General features: G+C 35.1%; 5 protein-coding genes across 6 annotated transcripts; 2 read left to right on the top strand and 3 right to left on the bottom strand.

The window, feature by feature from the left end:
• The first annotated feature begins 849 nt into the window (after nucleotides 1–849).
• Nucleotides 850–1,480, top strand: LOC120118696. The gene is made up of 2 exons (XM_039138705.1): nucleotides 850–1,089; nucleotides 1,175–1,480. Exons 1-2 carry the CDS (start codon nucleotides 850–852, stop codon nucleotides 1,478–1,480), a joined length of 546 nt encoding a protein of 181 aa, XP_038994636.1.
• Nucleotides 1,481–7,491: 6,011 nt separating this feature from the next.
• LOC120119272 lies at nucleotides 7,492–7,839 on the top strand. Its single transcript, XM_039139107.1, has 2 exons — nucleotides 7,492–7,682; nucleotides 7,793–7,839. Exons 1-2 carry the CDS (start codon nucleotides 7,559–7,561, stop codon nucleotides 7,837–7,839), a joined length of 171 nt encoding a protein of 56 aa, XP_038995038.1. The 5' UTR covers nucleotides 7,492–7,558.
• A 2,346-nt stretch (nucleotides 7,840–10,185) lies between these two features.
• Nucleotides 10,186–14,131, bottom strand: LOC120119254 (UDP-glucuronic acid decarboxylase 5). 2 transcript variants are annotated; one of them, XM_039139093.1, is made up of 13 exons: nucleotides 13,876–14,131; nucleotides 13,638–13,759; nucleotides 12,541–12,627; nucleotides 12,322–12,409; nucleotides 11,763–11,854; nucleotides 11,622–11,686; nucleotides 11,453–11,541; nucleotides 11,306–11,383; nucleotides 11,129–11,222; nucleotides 10,816–10,882; nucleotides 10,646–10,709; nucleotides 10,489–10,529; nucleotides 10,186–10,392 (listed from the first exon to the last, which is right to left on the bottom strand). In XM_039139093.1, exons 2-13 carry the CDS (start codon nucleotides 13,725–13,727, stop codon nucleotides 10,207–10,209), a joined length of 1,041 nt encoding a protein of 346 aa, XP_038995024.1. In that variant the 5' UTR covers nucleotides 13,728–13,759; nucleotides 13,876–14,131; the 3' UTR covers nucleotides 10,186–10,206. The 2 variants fall into 2 exon arrangements, with proteins under 2 accessions (XP_038995024.1, XP_038995030.1); XM_039139099.1 differs by lacking the exons at nucleotides 13,638–13,759; nucleotides 13,876–14,131 and adding an exon at nucleotides 12,837–12,887.
• A 1,166-nt stretch (nucleotides 14,132–15,297) lies between these two features.
• LOC120119243 lies at nucleotides 15,298–18,650 on the bottom strand. Its single transcript, XM_039139089.1, has 6 exons — nucleotides 18,274–18,650; nucleotides 18,008–18,168; nucleotides 17,340–17,429; nucleotides 16,846–17,102; nucleotides 16,040–16,260; nucleotides 15,298–15,884 (listed from the first exon to the last, which is right to left on the bottom strand). The coding sequence occupies exons 1-6, from the start codon at nucleotides 18,559–18,561 to the stop codon at nucleotides 15,513–15,515; spliced, it is 1,389 nt and encodes a 462-aa protein (XP_038995020.1). The 5' UTR covers nucleotides 18,562–18,650; the 3' UTR covers nucleotides 15,298–15,512.
• Nucleotides 18,651–19,295: 645 nt separating this feature from the next.
• LOC120118904 (ubiquitin-conjugating enzyme E2 7-like) lies at nucleotides 19,296–22,324 on the bottom strand. Its single transcript, XM_039138823.1, has 6 exons — nucleotides 22,215–22,324; nucleotides 22,004–22,106; nucleotides 21,536–21,633; nucleotides 21,357–21,457; nucleotides 19,772–19,849; nucleotides 19,296–19,460 (listed from the first exon to the last, which is right to left on the bottom strand). Exons 1-6 carry the CDS (start codon nucleotides 22,255–22,257, stop codon nucleotides 19,383–19,385), a joined length of 501 nt encoding a protein of 166 aa, XP_038994754.1. The 5' UTR covers nucleotides 22,258–22,324; the 3' UTR covers nucleotides 19,296–19,382.
• Between the last annotated feature and the right edge of the window lie 3,232 nt (nucleotides 22,325–25,556).

Consider the following 25,556-nt stretch of genomic DNA (forward strand, 5'->3'; position numbering starts at 1 on the left):
TTTGATCGTAATATCTAGGTCGGGTTTAGGGGTTACAATAATCAAGCAATATATCATTTCTAATCTGATTTCGGACTATATACAATGTTAGTTTCTTTCTACATCTAAAAAAATTAGATCAAATTACATGGAAATTTTTCATGGACAACTCTGAAACCAATTATTACTCTAAAATCAATCACAACTTATAATCCTCAGTTACAGACTTTTTTGTATGAATCTAGAGTAAATACAAGATAACATATGTTCATTCAAACCCGAGACCTCAAGGAATGCCAACAATTTTTTTACCACCAAAGTCGTTTGGTTCGTGTTTCTTACAGACTTATAATTATGACAAAATGTACTCCTTCTAAAATATGTACATGTAAACATTAAACAAAATATATAAAATAACATTTTATGTATATTGGGATGGGTGACTAGAATAAGTAACTAATTTTTGATCGAGCAATTGGTATAGTCTTAACGACTTTCAGATCAATTTTACGATTTCTCTAATGAATTGGAAGAAAAATATAGCACTTTTATAGGGTAGAGAGATCATTAGATTATTGATAGAAAAAAGTCTCTTTGATGCGAATACCCAATAAGTTCCTTCCATTTCTTTTCTAAACACGCCTCTTGTCAAAATATAATACATCAGACACTCCTTTTTGGGCCCAACGAACCCCCGCATATTTTCCTAAGTTAGCTAGCGCACAACCAATTGAACATGATGCATGCATATATTGTTACAATTCTTTTACATAATGTAATTTTTTTAGTTATACGTAAATTTAAGATCGTGTTATATATATATATATATATATATATATATATATATCTAACGGGTTAGGACTAACGGTGATGGAGCAGATCAAGACGAAGAAATCAGACAGATCTTGGAGAGATACCGTTGTATACTCACCGAATTTTTCTGGAATATTCCAGAACTCCAAAAGAATAGAGGAGGAAGAAGTCGATTCTGATGAAGAAAACGAGATGGAAGAAGATGAAATTCCTACAATCAATGTTCCTGCAGAAATTAAAGAAAAGATTAGAAAACCTTGGAGGAAAGCTTTAATCCTAAAGCTGCTGGGCAGATCGGTAGCCTACAAAACGCTAATCAGTAGAATAACCTCCATGTAGAAACTAGAAGGTGATTTTGATTGCATCAATCTTGGTAACGGAGGGTCCGTGGAAGATAATGGATCATTACCTAACGGTCCAAAAATGGCGTCCAAATTTTTTAGCCAACAGTGCTAGCATTTCGTCTACTGCTATTTGGGTTCACATTCTGAATCTCCCAATGGAATACTTCGATAAGGATATATTGGTTAACATCGGCAAAATGATAGGCACTCCAATAAAGATCGACTATAGAACAGCTTGGTCAATAAGAGGAAAATTTGCTAGAATATGTGTGGAGGTCGACTTAAGCAAACCATTACTTTCCAAGATCTGTATTGCTAGCACTATCGGTGTTCATTTGATCTGATTTAATTGCGGAATGGTGGGACATAGAACAACGCAATGTATTCTAAAAAGTCAAGAAAAAGTCAAAGCTGAATTCCAAACAGATGACAGGGTAAACTTAGGGAAGGATCAGACTCAACCTAATCAAGAAAGGGAGGATGTCCAGGAAGACCAACCCTCTCAAAGTAGAGAACTTGTTGAAAGAACTGAAACTGAAAGTGAAAATTTTGGGCCATGGATTCTTGTCCAAAGAAAGCAACGTTTTAATCGTGGTACTCCAAAAAATCAGGATAAAAAGAGGAAGGGAAATCAGGATGGTAATATATTCCAGGTCTTTGAGAATGAAGAAGAAACGGAGAGAACAGATGTAGCAAATCAAGCTGTCCCCAAGAGAGAGAGAGAGGAACTGGAAATAAAAATAAAAAAGATACGAGTTTGGGGAAGCTCCCAATACAATCAGAACAAAGAGATGGTCAACACAACAAAACGAAGAAATGATAAGTTCAAAAAGAGTATCTTAATTAGAATGAATAGGCAACAAGACCGAACTGCTTCAACAGAAGGTACTTCAAAAGAGTTTTTTCGAGCGGAGAAAATGAGATTGGATCCTGTAGAAGCTCGAGTTCAAATTAATACCAATCACGTTACTGAGGTGACAGAGTTGCATAGGATGGATCATGTTATATTGGGTGACATTGTTAATAAAGAGGAATACAACCCTATTGATAAGGGTAATGTGACCAAAACTGATTTTTCCTTATCAAAAAAGATATCTTGGAACTGTAGAGGGCGGGGAACCCTAATTTTTTAAGGAATGTCTTTGATTTGGTGAAAAAAAGAAAACCCGGATCTTATGTGCCTTCTCAAAACAAAATCTGACACTGGTATGGGTAATAAAATTTGCCAAAAGCTAAAATTTGATAATTTTATCGAAGTCCCTGCTGAAGGTTTAAAAGGTGGCCTTATTTTAATATGGAATTCTAGTCTTATGGACGTTACTGTAAGTTATAGAATTGATCAGGCTATCCACTGTAACATAAAAACGGATGGAAAAATTTGGCTGCTAAGTTTCGTCTACATCCAGCCTTCCTCCAGGAAGAAGGAAGATTATTGGGGAGGATATGAGTAATTATTCCGATACTATTGATAAACCCTGGATTGTCATGGGTGATTTTAACGATATTGTTTCTATCGATGAAAGAGAAGGAAGTCAATCTAATCGTGTTGATCAGATTATAAAATTTAGAAACTATTGGAACAGATGCAAGCTTATGGACGCGAGATGGGTTGGAAATAAATTCACTTAGGTGAGAAGTAGACAATGGTAATATTATTCTTCAAGAAAGATTGGACAGAACTCTTCATAATACCGAAGCTATTGATCTCTTTCCTAATATGTGTTCCTTCACTCTTGCGAGATGCTACTCTGACCATCATCCGATTCTCCTGAACACCAATATGATTTACCCGATGGACAAGGAAATGAGACCCTTTAGAATCAGAAATATATATGGCTTTCACATGCAGATTTCAAAGATGTGTTCAATAGAGCCTGGAATAGAAAAAGAACGTCCCTCCCGGAAGCTATAGAGGAAACGAAAAAAGAGGTTCCGATTTGGAAAGAGGAATTTTTTTGAAACTATTTTCAAACGAAAGAGAAGGATTAAGAGCAGACCGAAAGGAATTCAAAACTCCCCAAATTACCTTCATTCAATTCGTCTCAAAAGAATTGAAAAATAACTGATGGAAGAATAGCAGAAAGATTTAACCCAAGAGGAAATTTTTTGGCTCCAAAAGTCTAGATTAGATTGGATTTCAAAGGGAGAGAGGAATACTAAATTCTTCCATAACACTACAAAGATCAGACGAAAGAACAACATAATTTTGGGCCTCTACATGGGTGATTCGTGGATTACTGATAAAACAACCCTTGAGAGACATGTGGATTATTATAAAAATCTCTTCGCTAGAAAAGATGGGGAAGAATTGCAAAAGGAGTATAAAAGTTCCTACCAAAAATTTCCATCATAGAAGAAAATGATCTCTCTAAAGAGGTGACGCTGGAAGAACTAAAGAAGGCTCTCTTTAGCATGAAGAACCTAAAAGCTCCGGGACCTGATGGTATACAACCTATTTTCTACAAAAAGACATTGGGAAACAATCAAAGACACTCTTTTTCTGTTCGTAAGAAATTCCATGGCCAGGAAGAGAGTTGAAGATTGTATCCTTAAAGTGAATTTGGTTCTTATCCCAAAAATTAAAAATACAGACAGAATTACTCTTTTGTCCCATTTGTCTGTTTAACACTTACAAAATTCTCTCTAAAATCATGGTTAACAGATTGAGACCTATTTTACAAAGGATTATAGGTCTCTTCCAGAATTGCTTTTTGGCAGGTCGTAGTACAACAGATAAAATTTTAATCGTTCAAGAGGTGGTCCACACTATTATGAAAATGCAAGGCTGAAAGGGCGCTATTGTAATGAAAATAGATCTTCAAAAGGCCTATGACAATGTGGATTGGAATTTTTTAAGAAAAAATATGCAGGATTTTGGCTCGCCTTATGATATGATTTGCCTCGTTATGTATTGTATAAAAAACAGTGAAGTTGAAGTGCTTTGGAATGGCGAAAAAATCAAAGGCTTTCTTCCCGGACAAGGACTAAGACAGGGAGATCCCATATCCCCTTACTTATTCATTTTAGTAATGGAAAGATTATCCCAAATTATACTCGAGGAAACAGATACTAGTGGATGGAAAGCCATCAAACTATCTAGAAGAGGTAATGATGATAGTCATCTTTTATTTTGCAGATGACATTCTTCTATTCATGGAGGCTAGCGCAAGTCAAGTCTGTAAGGCTAAGGAATGCCTAAGATACTTTAGCAAAGCTTCGGGCTAGCCATTAATTTGAAAAAATCGAAGATATTCATCTCTCCGAATATCGCCCAAGAAACATCCAATTACCTAACAACTTTAAGAGAGATCCCCTTATCCACCGACCTTGGGACGTATTTTGGGGGTACCTATTGTTCACAAAAAAAGTTCTTTGACCTATTCTTATATCTTGGAGAAGGTCATGAACAAGCTGGTAGGATGGAAAGGAAAAGTGCTCTCAATGGCCGGACGACAAGCGCTAATTTAAACGGCTACGACAGCAATTCCAGTCCACACGATACAAATTAAACTTCTCCCAACGATACTATGGAATAAGTTGCACAAACTCAACAGGAACTTTTTATGGGGAGAAGAGGCTGATTATAAACACAATCACTTAGTGAATTGAAACGAGGTAATACAAATCCAAATCGGACATGGGTCTTAATCTTCAGAAAGCGAGGGACATGAATTTGCCTTTAATGGCAAAAAATGGTTGGCAGCTTCATACAACTTGTGGTGTAAAATATTTCAAATCAAATATTTGAAACAAACTCGACTTATGGATTATGAAGTCCAAAGTAACAGCTCTTCTACTTGGAAAGAAATTTTGAAAACTCGACATATTGTTAGGAAATGAAGCAAATGGAAAGTTAACTCTGGGGAGCATATCAGCTTCTGGCACAATTGGTGGCTAGGCAAGGAACCCTTAGTCTTCAATATCCCAATGCCGATACTTCTACTAGAACGGAGAAGGTTGCGCATTATATTACTACGAATGGTGATTGGAATCTTCAAGAGGTTGGACAATTAGTGTCCGAAAACACTTTGGAGCAGATTCGAAAGGTTATATTCCTAGAGGTGAAGACTTTCATAACCAGGATTCGGCTAGATTGGGTTACTCAAAAGATAGGACATTTTCAGTTAAATCTGTTTTCATTGACATTATCAATAACAACGAAGTGGTATCCAATAATAGAAAATTCTTGTGGATATGGAAAATAAACACCACGGATCGAATAAGGTTTTTCATCTGGCTAAGATGCTTGAACAGATTGAATACAAATGAGATTCGAAAGCAGAAAAATATGACAGATGAGATGGATTGCAAAGAATGCCAGAGGGTATTGGAATCTATAGAACACATCTTGCATCACTGTAAAATAGCAAAGACAGTGTGGGAAGAGGTCGAACGTTGTTATAGTATGAAATCGAAGGAATAAGATGATTTTATTGATTGGATCAAACGGAATAGTTGCTCTAAAAGAATAAACTCGGAAGGAACTAGAGGGGATTTCGTTTTCACCATGATGTTCTGGGGTATTTGGAAGGAATGAAATGAAGCAATTTTCAATAGAAAAACTAGGAACCCAAACCACATTTTGCAATATGGCCGCAATCTTGTGAAGGATATAGAAAGAGCAAATAACACTAAAAGAGAAGAATTTACGAGTGCCTGGATGGGTCAAGTGGATTAAACCTCCGGAAAGATCGTACGTCTTAAATTCTGATCGAGGTTGCATGAAATCAACCGGAATTGCAGCAGCTAAGGGTGTAAACGAACCGAGTCAAGCTCGAGTATTGTTGAACTCGACTCAAAAATTCTGAAATAAAGATCAACTCAAAAACTCGTGAGTTTAAAAATTTTAAGCTCGACTCGAACACAAAATTCTGAACTGAAAGTCGTGAGCAAATCGAAAAGGTTCGAAATGAAAAAAAAAATTCTTAAACTTAATTAGATTGAAACCTCAAGTTCAAATTCGAATCTAAACCTTAAATATATAAGAGTCTTGTATTTTTAAAAAAAAATCAAAACATAAATGTTAATATTATTAATAATTTATTTTAAAAAAATAATATCTTAATATATTTTTTTTTTCGAGTATTCACGAATTTTTCGAGTCGAATATTAAGTAGGTTATTTTAGTTCGTTAAAAATTTAAATTGAGCTCGAGCTCTAGTCCATTCGAACCGATTATTTATCGAGTCGATCTCGAATAGCTCGTCGTGTCGTCTCATTTACAGCCCAAGCAGGGGCTGGATGCCTTCTTCGCAACGAAAAAAGAGATTGAATTTACGGATACATAATAAACATTGGTAAGGCCAATAGTCTCTTAGCAGAAAATTGGGGAATAAAACAAGGTTTGATTACTGCAAAAGAATTGGGTTTAAAATGCCTCAAAGTTGAATCTGACGCCAAGGAAGCCATTGAAACCATTGTAGGAGAAGAAACGGAGGATAAAGACCTGCAACAAAATGCCATCGTGAGAGAGTGTAAAATTCTGATGCGAAAGTTGGAGATTAGTGAGATAACCTTTGTTTGGCGAGAAGTGAATAAATATGCTGATTTCTTAGCAAAAATGGTGTTGAAGGAAAAAAGAGACATGAAAATGTTAGAGGAACCGCCAGAAGAAATGAGGCGTTTGCTTGAAGCTGATAAAAGTGGAGAGGAAACTCTAAACCCTAATCCGAAAAACGACTTCGATTTTACATTCCTTTGTACAAAAAAAATAAAAATAAAAATTAAAATTTAATTACTAGTGTAATTTTTTTTAATTTTATATAAATTTAGGATAATTAGATAAGTGAAAATAAACGATTTAGATTTATTTATTGATTTTTTTAATAGATATCTTTTCATTTTTTTAATGTTAGTCACTTAATTTTATTCATATATTTTCATACATCCAACTATCATAAATTTCTTTAAAACTAAAAAAAATTACAATGTGTAAAATTATTTAATTTTACACATTATAGGATCGTTGGATAAGTAAAAATAGATAGATGAGATTGATTCCTTATTTTTTTTTCCTGTAAATATCTTCACATTTTATACTTTTAATCTCAACTATCTATTTTTATTTATCCAAAAAATTTTAAATCTATGTAAAATTAAAAGAATTTTACATTATTTAAGATGACCTTCATATATATATATATATATATATATATATCAAAATTTCGAACTTGGTACACCTAACTCTACTATGCTTTTGATGGGCCCATTAAACTAAGGAGACAGACTTGAGCCAGTTTGACTAAACCCGTCAAACCCCAAACCCTTTATAGACCCGATCTCAACAAAACCGTCTGATAATCCAACGGCCATGATAAAACAAATATTTAACTTCCTCAACAAATATCGATCTCCTCCCCTTGTTTACAGCTTACCCAAGTAAAGAGCAAAAATCAGAAGAAGAAAAAGAAAGCGAAAGGAAGATGAAGAGATGGTTCGATCCATGGCCCGTGTTCTTCAAAAGAGAGTTCAACCGCACCTGGCCCTTCCTTGTTGGTTTCGCCGTCACCGGAACCATCATCACCAAGTTCTCCCTTGGTCTCACCGGTAACAATTTTATTTTACTGTCAAATTATAATTTTTATTTTTTTTTCATACGCCTGTATATTTGCAAATACAAAAATTGCATTTTTACTATTCATTTTCCCCTTAAGCAGAGGAAGATGAGAAGAACTCTCCGTTTGCTCAGAAGCACAAGAGGTAAAGAAACCCTATTTTCTGGTTTCGAAATTTTTATTCTTCGTTTTTGGTGATTTGGTTTGAATCAAGGATTAAAGGCTTGTGTGGCTCCTTTACATGGATTTTAGAGAATTTTGCAGTGTTTGTTTTAATATGCAGATCTGAGACTCGTGTTTAAACTGTAAGAGCTAAGGGTTTCTGTTGTAATGTTAGCCGCAGTAATTTCCCTTTCGAGTGTCTTTTCTTTTTAAGTTATGTTTCAAAACTGAAGAAGTAAGCGGTTTATGTTTGATTTCGATATACGGAACATATAAAAAAAATGGAGTCTTTCATCGTTCGTGGTGCTTTAAGATTGAACATTCTTTAATGTGTATACATTGCAATCAATTTTTCCATTGAAAAAAGCAATTTAAGAGTTCATGGTTCATGGAGTCTGTTTGAAAGTACAAAAAGTGAATCCAAATGATGGGAGAGAAACAAAACAAAGCAAAATGAAGTCAAATTTGATCTGAGTGGATACCGGTTATCAGTATGCAGTAGAAATTTAGAAGTGCCGGGATACAATCGTAAGACAATCGATTAGTTTTTTATCCAGGAACTAAGTGATATGATGTGAAAATTAGGAAGTTCTAGGAGTTAAATTTGTTTTTTCATAGATTAGATACTTTGAGATGTCTTTTCAATATTCTTAATTACTTCTGGCATAGACAGTTCTGAACTTATAATAATCTTATTAAAATACATTACCACGTTACTGCATCTATGGCCATGGGAAACGGGTTAGGAGATCAATCTATAGTTTTTTGCATCTCAAGGATTATAACAGCATTGATAAAGAGGGTTTAACATATATGGATTTAAACATGCTATAATTTGAGTTCTCTTTAATTGTAGTCGATTACGTTTTGATGTTGTATCTTCCCTCTTTGGAAATGACAGATGTTTGGGCTTTGAACATTATCTGAAGTTGTGAATAATGTTTCCTTGTTTTCTTTGTTTATGCAGATGATCAACTGATTCGAGAGGCCTATATGGTTGTGATCCCTTGTAATGAGTGGCTAGGTTGTTTCCCTTTTTTATCTTTTCCCAACGAACTATAAAAATAACAGAAGACATCAAATTCCTAGTACACTCTATTTGTGATTTTTTTTTGGTCATCTATTAATGATTTTGCATTGAATAGATGTTAAAAACATCTTCACAACTATTGTCTATGTTTGCTGCCCTTGATTCTGGCCTTTTTGGTCATGAAAATTGGAACTTGACATTATGTGCCATTGTTTGCCAGTTCTTAATGATGGTTAAGTATGAGTAGTTTTACACAGCTAGCTGTATATGGTCGTTCCCAGGTAAACATTGCAGGCTTCTCAATAATGACCATTAGCTGGGAATAATGACTATGACTGCTATCAAGTAATAACTTGATTAGGCTTTTGAATAATTAGAATATTTGAAGTTGCCTCATTTGATGGTCGGAACCTAAGGGTTTTCAAATTGAATTTGAGTTTTAATTAAACCCGTGACAGAGATGGCAGCTACTGTCAAATGGGGTGGAGTGGTTTGTATCTCGGGAAAGTAACTTAATTTAAGATTGAAAATCAACGGAAATATGATAAAATGCATAATATTTATGGTTGAGTTCAATCTAAAATGTTTTATCACATTTTCGATTGTGTTTATATCCTTCATTTTTTTAATCTTAAATTGGATTGTCATATCGTAGAATTACCATTGTATCTCAGATGTTTTCGTTGATTTTGATTCAAGTGATTGTATCAATCTTCTGATTTGTAATTTTCATGGGCTCTTCATACTAGTTAAGATGTTAGTAAATTGAGTTGTATATCAGACTTAAGAGACCAAAACACTACAAATCCAAGCAAACCTCTTTCGCGAAATATACTTGATCAAAATAAAAAGAAGCACTATAAATAAATCATTCCTCCCAACGGAAATCATACAATCTTTTTGCCTTCCAAATCGAAGTAGATAGATCTACAACTACTTGTGATTCACAAACCCCATTAGAAAGCACCAGCTGAGCTGTTTTTCCACTAAAAAGAATTGGATGGATTGTGGTAAAGAAATTTACTAAACATAGGCAGGTTGGTGCACCTAAATAGTTGGCCAAGAAAGTAAAAAAAACACATAATAATCATGGAATTTTTATTAATTGCTTGTAACGAACAAAATCCAAGGGAACAGCGCCATCAATAAGCCATACCAAAATTAAACCAGTTTCACAAATTCTCACATTCTGTGGGGTTTATTTTCTATGAAATCATAAACTAAAGATCACAAATAACATAAGCTCCCAGTTTTCCCACCACAAGCACTGAAATCACTCGATCCAACTGTGTATAATTCATTCATGCTTTTCTTATTTTAACTTTCATGCCTCTTTGGACACTCCGAGCCTCAACCGGAAATCCTCCTCCATTAGAGGAAGACCATCTCGCAGCTTCACTTTTGGCTCCCAACCTAGCAACTCTTTCGCTTTCATGATGTCGGGTTTTCTTTGTCTCGGATCATCTGGAGTGTTCTCCACCATATTTATCTCCACCTTTGGATTAATAAGCTGCAACAATGCAACATGAAACAGGAACCGGATAAGTTTCAAAAACATTCAGAACACCAAAAAAATTCCCAACAAGGGTAGTACTATGAAACTCACCTCCTTTACCGTCTCAGCAAGCTCGAGCATGGTAAATTCACCTAAAAGAGTACAAAAAATATTTAGAGGATTAAGCGAATGACAATGGCCGGAAGCCTCAGAACTAAAGATACATCCTAGATTTACACTGCCTATAACATAAAAGTTGTGAAATAACCTGGGTTTCCGATATTGATTGGACCGGTGTTCTCCCCCTCCATGAGACGAATAAGGCCATCAACCTATCCGTTTATGCAAATGGTAATACTTTAATCTATTATAACAGAGGGATACTATCACAAGTAACTAAAGCTAGTAAAACATTCAAATTCATAATAAGTAGCATACCATGTCCGAGACATAACAAAAACTGCGAGTTTGTGTCCCGGGTTTTTGAACTGTCAGTGGTTCACCCCTACAAAGTGCAAAAGAAAAGTTAAATGAGAGACAAACTAGCTCATGGGAAAATCTGGAAGGAAAAGAAGTTTTCTAAATGACTAGAAGGTAACAAAAGTTAGGCAGCAGCTTCTTCTTGTTCTTTGATTAAGTCGGTAACTGATAAGTAAATTGGGGTCTTGTTGAAACAAACTTATTACTTAACAAAATGGAGGCAGGTTATATGGTAACCATAATATTGCATGCATTATAACACAATATTTACCGAAGTGCTTGAGCAATGAAATTGCTGACAACACGCCCATCATCGATGTTCATGCGTGGCCCATATGTGTTGAAGATTCTAGCAATGCGGATCTCTATGGCAAAAGATACAAGAACAATGTTAAGAATTAATAAAAATAACAGGATACCATCATTCAGACAAACCAAGAAAATTTACCTATCCCATGCTGCCTATGGTAATCAAACATTAGGGTCTCAGCCACACGCTTCCCTTCATCATAGCAACTCCGGACACCTAAAGAAAGAAGCATTCAGTGTCAGAATAATGCCGTATGACAGTATACATTCTTCCAGTCAGACTTACCTATCGGATTAACATTGCCCCAATATGTTTCAGGTTGGGGGTGGATAAGAGGATCCCCATACACCTCGGATGTTGATGTGAGCAAGATCCTGTTATGCAAAATACCAATTGAGTAGAGCCAGTAGAGAGGGCAACTTAAATATAGTGATAGGGAACAACAATCTCATACCTTGCTCCCACTCTCTTTGCAAGTCCCAACATGTTCAGTGTGCCAATGACATTTGTCTTTATTGTCTATGGGAAAACAGAGTAAAAATTAATGAACTGGCCAGAAATATTTTAGAAAGCAATCAGAAACACCAACACCCACCTTCACAGGATTGTATTTGTAAAAAATTGGAGATGCCGGGCACGCAAGGTGGTAAATCTGATCAATCTCAACCAACAGCGTCTCGGTAACATCTGCAAAGGAAAGAAGAGATGCATATTCAATTGCTGGAAAAGAAAAAGAAATACATTTTGACCAATGTACCAATGCAGTCCTTTTGTATTTTGACATTACACTAGTTTTGGAAGAAACACAATCACATATTTTCATTATTTACGAAACTTTTGCACTCGCTTCCCATTTCCCTCTGAACCATTTGTTTTGCAATACCTTGCAGTGGAGGCAAAGTGAATGATGATTCAGAATCTATAAAGTCAAATTTTCAAGATCTGTTTCCCTAATATAGTAATATGATCATCTGAACAGTCTTTTATCCAAAATCCATCCATTTCAATTCAGCACGGAGAATTTGGAATACGAGATACAACAACAGCCAGCATGGTTCCTATGGAGCAGCTACACACTGACCCATTATGATTCACCACAATATTAGACCTTATGACAATGAAAAACAAATGCTCCTAAAACAATACAAACTTACCGTGACGAATAATCTCAAATCTAGGATGACCAATCCACTTTCTAAGATTGTCCTTTGATCCAGTGAAGTAGTTATCAACAACAATCACCTGAGTATAAGGTAAACATAAATACTGGTACAAAACATAGTAACCATAGTTGGATACGATCCCTGTATCAATTCTGCTTATCATTTCTAAACAAGGAAAAAAGCATAGATAAGATACGGAAATCTACCGACCTCATTTTTCTCATTTTCCATCAATTTGTCAACCAAGTGAGAACCAATAAAACCAGCTCCTCCGGTAACCAAAATCCTCATGTTGGACTGCGGTGACAATATTTGAGATATAAATGAAATCTAGATGAAGATAAAATGCAATGAAACTGATAAACAAAACTTCATATAAGATATTAAGATGTAGTTAGATCAAGGACATAAATATCAAGAAAGTAAATAAATAAACAAGATCTCACAGAGTATTTACAAATCTAAGCTGAATATTTAACCATAATGATCTCTGAGTCTATAACTACCTGTTCCGGAGGGAGAACTATACTGGGGAATTTAGCTTAAGAATGAATCTTTGTAGATCTGATTGAATTGCTTTTGAAGAATTTTTTGTTCTTATAATACTCTTGAGTAATCTCATGACTCATGGCATTTATTTTTGAAAATACAGAAAATTACACGTCAAGAAATCACGGGAAAAGAGGTCATTTTTGGAACATGGCCTGCCACAGGTTTCTCTGACAATCTTCTTTGAATGTTAGGACTTAGGAGCAGAATTATCCAACAGTGAACAGATTCATTACAAAATGAGAATTAACGAAGAGTAAAACACCATCGGATCAAATTGGTATACTTCAGAGTGAAAATCAAGAGGGATCCATGAGGCTAAGTGTCAGAGATTTAAATTACGGTTGCGACCTTGTTGCATTTATCGCCATTGCGGAAATAATCATAACCGCTATATAATGGCCAATATTCTGATAAAGAACCGTTATTCAGATCCCTGCTAAGTGTACAGTCACCTACTGCTCATTTATGATGCATGGTTAATTAGCTGAGGAATCATACCAGCATACATTGTCTACCCACTTTAGGTTGCTAACTTTAAACCATTTTTCTAACGCCATAATCAGAGGCTAAGCTCAATATAACTTTTCAACATATTAAAATAGTTCACACAAGAAAGCAACTACCCAGATGCAGAAAACATCACAATCACACACGATCGATTAGCACAGTGAAAGAGAAAACTGCATAACATGTTAAATAAACTTAACTGACACCACCATTTTAGTATTGAATAAATAAAAAAGAAAGAAAAAAACCTGGAAAAACTTAGAAAAACGCAATGGAGATGGCAAAGGTGGTGCCTTTGAGGGTGAATGTTGTTCCTCATTTTTTGAGTTTGCTGCCATTGCTCAGATCTCGCGTGTTTTAACTTAAAAACCTGTTAGAGAAGAAGACCTGATTAAGATCTTTCGAAAAAGAGAGGGCTGAAAGATAGATTTGGAAAATGAAACGGATAAAAAAAGTTTGGGTTTTAGATATAGATTGAAATAAGACCTGATTCAGAATTTGCTAGATTGATTTCTTACTTGCACAAAGAAAAACTGGGATCTGATAGCTTTATTTATAGCTTCAAAAATGGTTGTAAAAATCGAAACATCTTCCACCAAATCAATTTCTAAGAAAAATAAAAGGAATGGAGAGCCTTCAAATTTACGAAAAGTGGGAGATTTCAATGATAGCTCCTTGATAACAAAACATAAGCTACAGATCACATCAAACTGAATTCAAAGTTTAAATTTTAAAACCTCAAATATTAAAAAATAAAATTTATCGATTGTCCAAATTATGGATCTTAAGTGGCTCAACAAACGCGGGGTGAAAGGTGGGTCGGGGGATTAAAATGGTTAATAGGTATTTTGGGTAGCAGGAGAGTGAATTTAACCGTGTTTGAGTTGAAGGGCCGTAAGATTATAATTTAGGGGTGTTTTGATAGGAGAATGTTGGATTTTCATGGAAATGGAATTTATATTCTCACGTTAGTCTAAAAATCTCATTTTCTATAATATAAGATTATCAATAATAAAATACGAATATATTTTTCCACGTCGATTACTTTCACTGAGTCCCGTTTTATAAAGTAGTTAAATATTTCTCTGAATTTTAACATCACAGAGTGGCTGTAGTTTAGTGTTTAGAATTCCACGTTGTGGCTGTTTAGACCTGGGCTCGAATCGCAGCAGCCATATTTTTTTGGATTAGGCTGAAGCATCTCATTCCTCATGGCAGCTTTTGGGAACATTTCGAAGAAAGCTTTGTAATATTTTAGAACCACAAGTAAAGATTTGCTCAAATCCTTTTGAAAGCTTTCTAGGTGCATCCAAGTTTTACTTTAATTTGCTCTTCTTCTGAGTTATGTTTAGCTTCCTATGTTATTCTTTATTCAATATTCATCCACAATACATCATTGTTCAGTAAAGCACTCGAAAGTTGTTCCTAGAATTATATATATATATATATATATATAATTTCAACAAAAATGGAATTGAATATTGTACGTGTTGTTAAACAAGACTCACCAAATACTTGGTTAAAAACACTTGAAAACCGCCGTATCTCTTATAACAATATACACTTCCCCTGCTAAAAGTTAAATGGAATTCTGAAAACCAATGCTAAATCCTTTTTCTTTTCTTTTTTTTTTTTTGAAGAGGTACATTGTAAAAGAGATTATATATACATATAAAGTATCACAATGAATAATCTGATTGTAAAGTGTACTTTGTTGCACATAAGCTTGATAATTACAAAGACAATAGCTTCATTTCTGATCCCATTCCTGTTGAACCAGCTTTTGGGCCTTTTTTATAGATCATAACCAGCCAAATTCATTAGCAACCATTTCCCATGCTATATATTATCAAAATCTTACAGCAAACGAGACCATAAAGTTCAGTAAACACGTCATGATAGAGAGAATTGGCACGGGGAATATGACAATAATTTATTGCCTTACATAAAACATATTGGACAACAAAGTAGAGCTGCGGACCTAGCTGCAATGAACCTAATTTTCCTAAATAAAGTATCAATTTCTGGCAGAAAGGATTTAAAAACAGTAGGGACGGCATGCACTCTCAAATAATATCAAAATATTTAGCCAAGTGGGTTGTTTCTAATAAAAGGCGCCTCTTTCATTGAGATGGAAAGAAATGGTTTTCAGGATCATATAATCCTGCCATGATAGCTATAAGAACCCACAACATGAGCAGGCCTATTATGGCAGTTCTCAATACCTGGTCACAGCCCCAACTCTGGTCGATATTATCCTGGTAAATTAGATCCAGGGTGGATAGATCCTCACTGTCACTAACATCTTCATTTGTACGTATCTTGTTGAACTGAGCAGTGCGAGGACGCTTCACGTCATGGAGAATATTTAAGCATTTTGTGCACCTACAGTCTCCACCAAGATATGATGGGAGAGTCTGAAGATTCTCCAGGAGAACTTTGCGGTATATTTCTCCTCCAATCTTTAACTTTTTCCTAGTAACTGGTTTCAGAACCTGAGAAAAGCCACAAATTAGTACCAAAATAATAGGAAGAAAACTAAGAACTAAACCCTTATCATATTTGATGCCAAAGAATAAAAGACAAAAAGACATGACATGGAATATATGTTATAATACATTCATATTGTAGTCAAAGAACGAGAGTTAACCTGAATAAAAGTCTGAGCAATGACACGAACAACCGGAGGAAGTCGTATAACAAACAAACAGCCAAGACAGTTGGGGTAGTGGTCTTGCAAGAGGGAAGAACACAATCTTATTAATTGCATGGGAATCCTGAAAGGAGATAATCCTTCACAGTCCACTAAAACCGTAACTTCAGGATTTTCTGAATTGACTAAATGCATGACTCCAAGTTCGACTTGAGAAACTGCAGCAACAACCATTTCTTTTTATCATAACATCATCCACAGATGCAACTAAAAGACGAGTACTAGAAGGAAAAAACTGAGACCAAAACATTGATGAATGACTTCAAAAACTAACCCATAGTGATGAGCAAAAAGATACAGTTTTGTCTCTGTTTGTGTCTTATAACAAGTGAAAGACAATGATTTTAGATTCCACCATGCTTTTCCCACAGAAAATAAATTGAATTCCATACATAAAATGCTGGTCCAGAAAATAGATTCTTTTAAGAAAGTTCTGATTTTGAGTTATGAAAAATTAGCTTGACAAACCAAAAGAAAAGAAAGCACTGCAAAGGTACAGAAAAGTATCCATCTTGGTGGAAATAGGATGTGGTACAGGAACATGACAATGTTTCATTGACCTCTGAATTGGATACTCCAGGTGGCTATTTCAGATGGAAAAAAGATTTCTTTGAAAGAAACTTTACCCATCAACTTATATTAAACAAAAAAAAATAAAGATTTGAAACCAATAAAAGTCTCATTAGGTTTCAAATGGTAGCAAAATGGAAAGCTAAATAGTATGTCAGGGGATAAAAACATACCGACTGCCTGAGCAAAACGAGGTCTGTCATGAGATGGCAAGCGAGAGCAAGCTAGCCCAAGCCGTACAATGAGGCAAGGTCGGTGCATGAGATCATATCCATGCCAGAATACCATGTTCGCCCACGTCTCAAGCTCTTCTTGAGAAAGAAGTCTATATGTCTCCCTCCATCTGATTGTCTTTTTAATTAATGACATGAAAACTACAAAATCGCCATTTGCAGCTGTATAAAATCTATGGAGATATTCATCATTGATTCTGCATAAACAATACACTGTCATGGTCTGCTGCAAGAAAAGAACCAAGCAATTGAAAAATGAATATGCATATATGCATATGCCAAAAAAACGAATAAATCCCAAAAACATAGTTGGATGCCACCCTGAAAATTTTACAGCTGAAACCTCTAGAGAGGAAGCCGACATTTGAGAGAGATGAAGAACACACAGAGAAAATGAAAATGCGTCCATTCATATACAGATGTAATCAAATCACCTTTCTGGTAACCTAATTCCTTGGTTTTCCAGCTCCTTGTGGAGTTTGTCCAGCCAGCTTTCACACTCTAGATTTTGGGAAGCTTCATTACTGATTCAGCAGTTTACATAGAATTAAGAGGTTAGTAAACAAAGCTCATTATTGATTACATACTCAAGTTCCTAATAGGAGTAACATACAAATGCATCTGAAGTTGTCACTTGATAGTCAACTAGAACAACAAATTGCTTGATACATGCAAACCCAGAATATTTAAGGGGGAAGTCTGGTCCAAACTTATTCAACCTAATAGATAATTCATTTTATTTGGTACTACTTGAACATATGCAAATCAGAAAAAGTTCCTCGTGAGAAGAAAAATCCATCAGAACTGAAGTGGATAGAAATCGACCAAATCTGAACTACAGAACCAATCAACAGTATAATATTAGTTACTAGTAAATCTTTATGTGCGGGAAATTTTCATAATCTGTGTAGACCAGATAGAATTTACCCTTAGCTCCAGAGATCAATAGACATCATTTTACAATAAGGGAAAATACATTACCAATTTTATATTTTGTGGGAGCAAATATAGCTTCCTTTCAAGACTGATGGTTGATAAGTCAGTAAAACAACGTAAAAGTCTGCAAAAGAAAAACTTCACATACTTGAATGCACCTATTTACCTTGCATCCGAGGCCGACTGCAAAGAGGATTCCTCAGAATGCAACTCTGAGTTCACCAGAGAATCAGTATTAGTACTAGCTCTTGATGCTTCACCAACTACCTCTTCTAGATCAGAAAGTGATGTCGCGATTGAAAGTACCAATAGCGGTCTCGACAATGTCTGGTACAAAGTCAATCAGTTGCTCAAATTAAGCCCTTCATCATAAATAATTCCACCAAGCAATTACTGGAAATGCAAATCTCTACAAATTTGTTAAGAACAAACCTGCATCCCTTTAATCAAACCCTTAATGGGAACCCATTTCTGAACACAATTAAAGGGCGGATAGCAAATAACTTGCAGGGCCTGAAACCCGCGCCATAAAAAGGGACACTTAGACTTTGAGACCCTTCTAACAGTTTCTAATGCAGCAACTTTGAGAAAAAATATTGCTGCATGACCTGCTGCATCCTTAACATTTACACGATTCCCTAAGGCAGTTAATTGCCTGGAAACTGATCTAGGACTCAAAGAAACAACTAAATTCCCTTTATAACCTTTTTTCTCTTCCATGAATTTTTTTTTGAGAAAACTATGAAAATTTCCACATTTTCTAGTAATCAGATCAAAGTCAAACGAGAAAGCTCCAACTCTTCGAATCTAACTAAAACATCAACCTGCAAACGAGATACGGTTTGAAATCAGGTATTTATCAAACAAATAGTTTTGAAAATTACATATTGCTATGAAAAAAAAGAAAGAAACAATACCTGAAAATCTCCATGAAAAATTTGGTTTCGGTAGAAAGTGTTTCTGGGGAAATTTATTAATTTATTTAGCATTGCAATGGAAGTAGAAGTGAATGGTGGCGTTGGGTAGGGCCCTACACGTGGTAATTAGGCAAACGACAGCTCAGCTAAGTGAGACGTGTACGGTAGTTATGCAAAGAAACTCGTCTTAGTCAAATGGGAAGAGTTTTTGGGTAATCAATCTAACTGCTATTGTTGACTCGGTTGGGGGGATTCTAGAATCACAATACTAAACTCAGCTAATCTAACATCAAATTATCATATTGTAATTGTAAATTAACTTTATGAAATTTATAATCACGATAAATTATTATAATTTTATAATAAGGTTTAATTAGTCAAAATATCAGTTACCATTAATTTTGTTTAATATGTGAAACAATTTGCCCTTATAATAATTTGACTCAACAATAATGTTTGCCAGCCAAGAAACGTTTTGAGAGTTGTTACAATGAATCCAACCAAAAAGGAGAATTTAACTGTGAGAATTTCAGATGGCATTCTACAGGGACAAACCCAACTGAACTCATGGCATTCCCGGGGGACACATACTGTAGAGAAGAACAAAAAGAAGCAGGCCGCAGATCATAACACTTCTTGTGACCGTCTCACGCAGCGGCTAACTTTCTTCCTGAATTCGTCTCTCATCTCTCTCCATTCTTTCTGCAAATATTGTCAAAAAGAAACATATGAAATACCACCATAGATGTGGCATTACAACACACGATGGATGGCACAACTGCATCTTACACCACCATAAAATCTGAATACTCATTTCATTTTAATTAATGATGGAAACATGAGCTTAATCCCAACAAGCTTTTTAAAGAAAGTTTCGTCACATTAACCTCTTGGTACATGTCATGATCCTAGCTTGAATCCAACATTCACAAGGAACATTGCAGGTAAATGCAAAAATCAATTAGCCATACTGAAAGTTGAAAGGAAATATATCATTTGAGACGATCACTTACTGCAGCTTCAACGTTTGCTGGAGATTCGTCGTTAGGGCTGGAAAGCATTGATATGATACTCAAAACAATACTTTCAACCTGCCAAATAGTATGAATGCACATCTGTTAGTGCACCATCACAGGGTCAAGAAACAAAAGATGAGTGAAAAACAACAGTCACGAGCAGATTGACAAACATTTCAAACCATACATAAATTAATATCCGATAATCACAATTGAAAGTATCTCAAAAAAATCTTCTGGATCAATAATAAAATAAATGAAGAGGAAATAACAAGAGAGACTAAGTTGTTGAAACTTTTGACAGTACCTCAACTAAGCCTTTATTTCAAACCAATTATGTAAATGTACATGAATTTTTTTATCCATTTCATCCAATTTAAGCTACTCAGACGATTTACAAGTTAACCCATGTTTTATTGTTTTCTGTCCGATATCTTGCACCTTTAACATAGTTATTAATTCATTCCAATAGGGTTATTATATTTTTGGTTCACATAGAGATATGATCAATACATTAGTAATTCTTAACTTATATTAGCACCCACCAACAGAAAGAAAAATATATTCCATAGAAAATTTTTATTGACATACACATTTATCCAATACAACATCAATTTTACATGTCTAGCTCTCTATCACCTGAGAAACCATTGCAATAATCATCTAGTGCCCCTTTAATTCACCCGTCAAGATTAAGAGGTTTTTTATGGTCATAAAATATTCTAGTCACATTGGTGAAATCCATCAAACTCACTTATGCCACAAAATACATCATTTTCAAACATCATTCTAGTAAGATTAAATCATTAAGTATCAGGATAAACTGCAATACACATAAGGAGAGAATTATGAATACAAATAAATCATTCAGTGTCAGAATAAATCATTCTAATAGCATTCATATAGAATGTTGATTTCTAATTAGATGCACATCTCTTCTTTCCTATCTTCCTTCTTTTTCTGATAAACAATTTGCTTGATTGCAATCAAGTAAATAAACTCCAAGAAATTTGAAATCTATGGCATTATGAATATGAATGTTTTTAGCACATGAACAGGCACGAACAAAAGAAAATTAAAAAATATATGGCATGTCATAAACATACCGTATGGATTGGCATCCAACGCTCACTTGAAAGCTCATAGCCATTTGGATCATCACCAGGAGGATGAAGAATTGATATGCAAACACGCCCATCAGGATAAACTGCAATACACATAAAGATGGAATTAGTTCATGTATAATATAAAGGCAAGTAAGAAACTGAGAAAACAAAAGGTATACAGTTAGGATGCCAAATCTCTGATGTAAATTTCACTGTTGGAGGGCTGTTTGGATAATTATGTGGAAAACTCATGATGGCATTGAAAAAACCCCCCTCACTGAAAAAAAATAGAATATTTATGTTCAACAAGATTGAAAATAAAAATAATAAAATGTCAAGATTACTAAAACCAAATACCAAAAACAATTATTCTCACAGCAACAAATACTATGGCATTATGAATATGAATGTTTTTAGCACATGAACAGGCACGAACAAAAGAAAATTAAAAAATATATGGCATGTCATAAACATACCGTATGGACTGGCATCCAACGCTCACTTGAAAGCTCATAGCCATTTGGATCATCACCAGGAGGATGAAGAATTGATATGCAAACACGCCCATCAGGATAAACTGCAATACACATAAAGATGGAATTAGTTCATGTATAATATAAAGGCAAGTAAGAAACTGAGAAAACAAAAGGTATACAGTTAGGATGCCAAATCTCTGATGTAAATTTCACTGTTGGAGGGCTGTTTGGATAATTATGTGGAAAACTCATGATGGCATTGAAAAAACCCCCCTCACTGAAAAAAAATAGAATATTTATGTTCAACAAGATTGAAAATAAAAATAATAAAATGTCAAGATTACTAAAACCAAATACCAAAAACAATTATTCTCACAGCAACAAATACTAAATACAACTTCAATAGAACCCAATTCAATGTCAATATTACTGAAGAACAATAATACTGAACGGAGAATGAGCAACAGGAAGGCAACAGACACAACAAAAGCATAAGCTATAAAGCAGAGATTACTCAAGAACAACAAAAATTATAACATCGGTTCAAGATCCAATGTCAAGAAACAGAACCTACATCAAAGAATCGAAAAGAAACACGTAATTTCAATTAAAGTAACAAACTTTACCAAAAAGGAAAAAGAACATACTAAAGAGTATCAGGCGGTCCAATGATTGTGACACTCCATTCAAAGATATTGTTCTCGTCAACCAATCCAGCTGAGAACCCATCAACCGGATGCTTACAAAGATCTGCAAAAAGATAAATCGGAACTCGATTCAAGAATCTTACCAAGGCCCCACAGAAAGAACTCATATTCGTATATTCATTCAGTTGAAAACGATCAAGGAAAACAGTACCTTTGAGCTGTTTTTGAAGGAGGAGGCTGGCTTGAGATGCCATGTCAATATAAAAAGATAACAGCTGCGAAACAACTCTGCGATTTCAATATAAAAGTACTCTTCGTTTCACTTCATACACAGAGATTTCGGCGATGGTGGACTTAAATATTGTGCAGAAGAGAGCTAGAATTAGGTACAGTTCGATTTGTTCTATATTCAGTTTTTAAACGAAACAGACGTTGCCACGTAAGCGTTATGTTGCATATAATGAGTATGTGATTTGTTAATTTACCTGATCAGTCCCTATAGCTAAAAACGAAATTAGTTCTTCTACTGAAAAAGAAATAAATTACTTTTAAAAATTACAATTATACTGATACAATAATTTAAAGAGAAAATAACCTCAGTGACCAAAAATCTCATATAATATACGATTTTAATCAATTTTTTCCGGATTTACCAAAATGACCAACAAAATCGCAATGCGATCGCTAATTCGCAACGCGATCTCCATTATCGCAAATTCGCGTTGCATTTTCGCAATGCGATAGTTGAAAATCGCGTTGCGATGGTCTACAGTGTCGTTGCGATTTTCCCAATTCGCAATGCGAATAAGTAAATCGCAACGCGAATTGGGAAAATCGCAATGCGAATAAGTAAATCGCAACGCGAATTGGGAAAATCGCAATGCGATACTGACTATCGCAATGCGATAATACAAAATCGCAACGAGATACTTACTTTCGCAACGCGATACTGACTTTCGCAACGCGATTCTGACTTTCGCAACGCGATAATACATAATCGCAATGCGATTTTCAAAGCGCCATTAGTATCCTGGCCAAGTATTTTATTTTAAAATTCCAAACACGAATATTAATATATTGGAACACTGAACCGTCCACAGTATATCCCGTAATCGCAACTCATAACCTAAAACCTAAAATCACAACTCAGTCCCATCTCCATCTCTCACTCTCTCACCCATCTCCGACGAAATCCGTCCCCATCTCCATTGGTGCTGCGGTTAGTAAATCAATATAATTCTGTTGACTCATTTCTGTTAATTACATGCATTTCACATTTAAATGATTATATTTCTTATGTATATTATTTTGTAGATTCGTTCGTTTATTACTTGCATGCGCCCAGTTATTATAGTTGACGGAGCACATTTGAAAGGTCGATACCTTGGAGTAAACTTATTAGCAGTAGCCATGGATGCTAACAATGGGATATTGCCAATAGCTTACGGGGTTGGCAAATCTGAAACCTCTGATTCATGGACATGGTTTATGGGGCATCTTAGGGATTGCATAGGTCCTATTAGCAATCTGACAATCATATCCGATAGGGCAAACTCAATTGACAACGCTGTTAGAAGGTGTTTCCCAGATGTTTTTCATGGACTTTGTGGTGTTCATTTGTATAGAAATCTAAAATCAAGGTCTGCTGGTATAAAAAGCACAAATGGACATACTGGAAGGCTGTAAAGGCTTATCGGGAAGTGGATTTCAATAAGCATATAAAATGTTTAAGACGTGTTTTGCCTCAGTGTGCTCAAACACTAGAAGATGTTGGGTTTGAAAGATGGTCAAGAGTACATCAACTTGGAGCAAGATATGGTTTCATGATGTCTAATAGTGCAGAATCAATTAACGCTCTAAGTCGTCATTCCCGGAAATTACCCATTACTATGTTAATGGAGTTTTTTCGAGCCTCTATTCAACAGTGGTACTACAGAAAAGAAACCATGTAGGTATTATTTCTTTGAATTCGTAACTTATCATATATTTACTAAGTATTATTATTTAAATTTATAGGAACATTGGAACATCGTGTTACACCATGGACTGAAAAAAAGATAACGAAACGTGTTGTGAAGTCAACGTCATGGAGAGTTGAACCATGTTCAAACACTTGTTGAAGTACTGGATAATAACTTAAATGGGCTTGTCGATCTAAATGCAAGGACGTGTAGTTGTATGAAATGGCAAACATCTGGTTAACCGTGCGGCCATGTTATAAAAGTTGCTCTTCATCTAAACCAAGATGATTCAAGCACATACGCTATGGATTGCTACACTACAGAAGTATATCGACAGACTTATGCCGAGATTGTCTACCCTATTTCACATCCTTCTGAGTGAGACATACCAGATGACTTACAAACAGTTTTGCCACCAGCCATGGACAGAAGGCTACCTGGCCGACCAAAAAGTCACGATCGTATACCGTCTAAGGGTGAAGAGAAGAAGAGATCGACATGTAGTCGGTGCAAGGAAAGTGGTCATACAAGGTTGACATGTGGATCACCAGTGCCATCACAATCATCTTTTCCTCTACCAAAATATGGATCATCATCAAAATCCAAAGCTCATATGGTGTCAAGAAAAAGGCAATCAAAATCGCAATCATCTTTAAAATCCCAATCACAACTGGCTTCACCTTTTGGGACTGTTAACTTAGGTGATTTTTAAATGCAAACGTTGTATTATGTAGATTTTATGTGTGAACTTTTAACATTTTCAGTTAGGCATGTATTAGTAACTTGAGTTTGAAAATTGCTATGATCTGTTCAGTTGTTATCACTTAATAGGCAATCATCTTAATGTCTATCGCAACGCGGAAATTACTATCGCAATGCGAAATGAAAATCGCAACAAGAGAATCGCAATGCGAAATGAAAATCGCAACGCTAATTTTGCAATGCGAAATGAAAATCGCAACGAAAGAATCGCAATGCGAAATGAAAATCGCAACGCGAATTTAATTTCGCGTTGCGTTTCTCTCGTTACGATTTTCATTTCGCGTTGCGATTCTCTCGTTACGATTTTCATTTCGCATTGCGATAGTACTTTTTGCCTTCAACATAATGCAGATTGAAATCACAAATCAACCATTACATTTCAATCAATTAAACAAGCACAAATAAGAATTATGTTAACATCAATTAAACAAATCAACTTTTACAAATCACCTTTTACAAATCAATTAAACAATCAAAAAATAAGCAATAATTATTAGAGAAAATAACACTTCTACTATTGAATCAACTTTTGCAGCCATACATCATTTTCACGCAGCTCACTTCTGAGATTAACCTGCATAAACCAAACATTTGCTCAAACAACACTTTCTATACATCTAAAACCTACAAACAACAAATTATTGAATTCTAGGTACTTAACCAAACATTTTCAAACCACAAGCCTATAAACATACCAATTGTTTATGGACATTTTTATAACGTGGATGCAGGTAGGAAGCGTCTCGTATATATCGATCTAGCCATATAATGTCGAAACCACAAGCCTACTGCAGCTCTATCTATATCGGTGGGAGGTAGATACTTTATAC

This window comes from Hibiscus syriacus, unplaced genomic scaffold (genome assembly GCF_006381635.1).
Source record: "Hibiscus syriacus cultivar Baekdansim isolate YM2019G1 unplaced genomic scaffold, ASM638163v2 tig00000991_pilon, whole genome shotgun sequence".
NCBI lineage: Eukaryota > Viridiplantae > Streptophyta > Magnoliopsida > Malvales > Malvaceae > Hibiscus > Hibiscus syriacus.

Coding starts and splice junctions, on each gene's coding strand:
- LOC120119254 (XM_039139093.1), bottom strand. CDS start 13,727: ATGGCAGCAAACTCAAAAAATGAGGAACAACATTCACCCTCAAAGGCA. Junction 11,542..11,621: donor GCAAAGAGAGTGGGAGCAAG/GTATGAGATTGT, acceptor TTTGCATAACAG/GATCTTGCTCACATCAACAT. Junction 10,393..10,488: donor TTGCTGAGACGGTAAAGGAG/GTGAGTTTCATA, acceptor GCATTGTTGCAG/CTTATTAATCCAAAGGTGGA.
- LOC120119272 (XM_039139107.1), top strand. CDS start 7,559: ATGAAGAGATGGTTCGATCCATGGCCCGTGTTCTTCAAAAGAGAGTTC. Junction 7,683..7,792: donor GTTCTCCCTTGGTCTCACCG/GTAACAATTTTA, acceptor CCCCTTAAGCAG/AGGAAGATGAGAAGAACTCT.
- LOC120119243 (XM_039139089.1), bottom strand. CDS start 18,561: ATGGAAGAGAAAAAAGGTTATAAAGGGAATTTAGTTGTTTCTTTGAGT. Junction 16,261..16,845: donor TCGTTTTGCTCAGGCAGTCG/GTATGTTTTTAT, acceptor TTGTTGCTGCAG/TTTCTCAAGTCGAACTTGGA. Junction 15,885..16,039: donor TTGCTCAGACTTTTATTCAG/GTTAACTCTCGT, acceptor GGCTTTTCTCAG/GTTCTGAAACCAGTTACTAG.
- LOC120118904 (XM_039138823.1), bottom strand. CDS start 22,257: ATGGCATCTCAAGCCAGCCTCCTCCTTCAAAAACAGCTCAAAG. Junction 21,458..21,535: donor AGAGATTTGGCATCCTAACT/GTATACCTTTTG, acceptor TGTGTATTGCAG/TTTATCCTGATGGGCGTGTT. Junction 19,461..19,771: donor CAGCAAACGTTGAAGCTGCA/GTAAGTGATCGT, acceptor CAATATTTGCAG/AAAGAATGGAGAGAGATGAG.
- LOC120118696 (XM_039138705.1), top strand. CDS start 850: ATGGAGCAGATCAAGACGAAGAAATCAGACAGATCTTGGAGAGATACC. Junction 1,090..1,174: donor TAAAGCTGCTGGGCAGATCG/GTAGCCTACAAA, acceptor TTGGTAACGGAG/GGTCCGTGGAAGATAATGGA.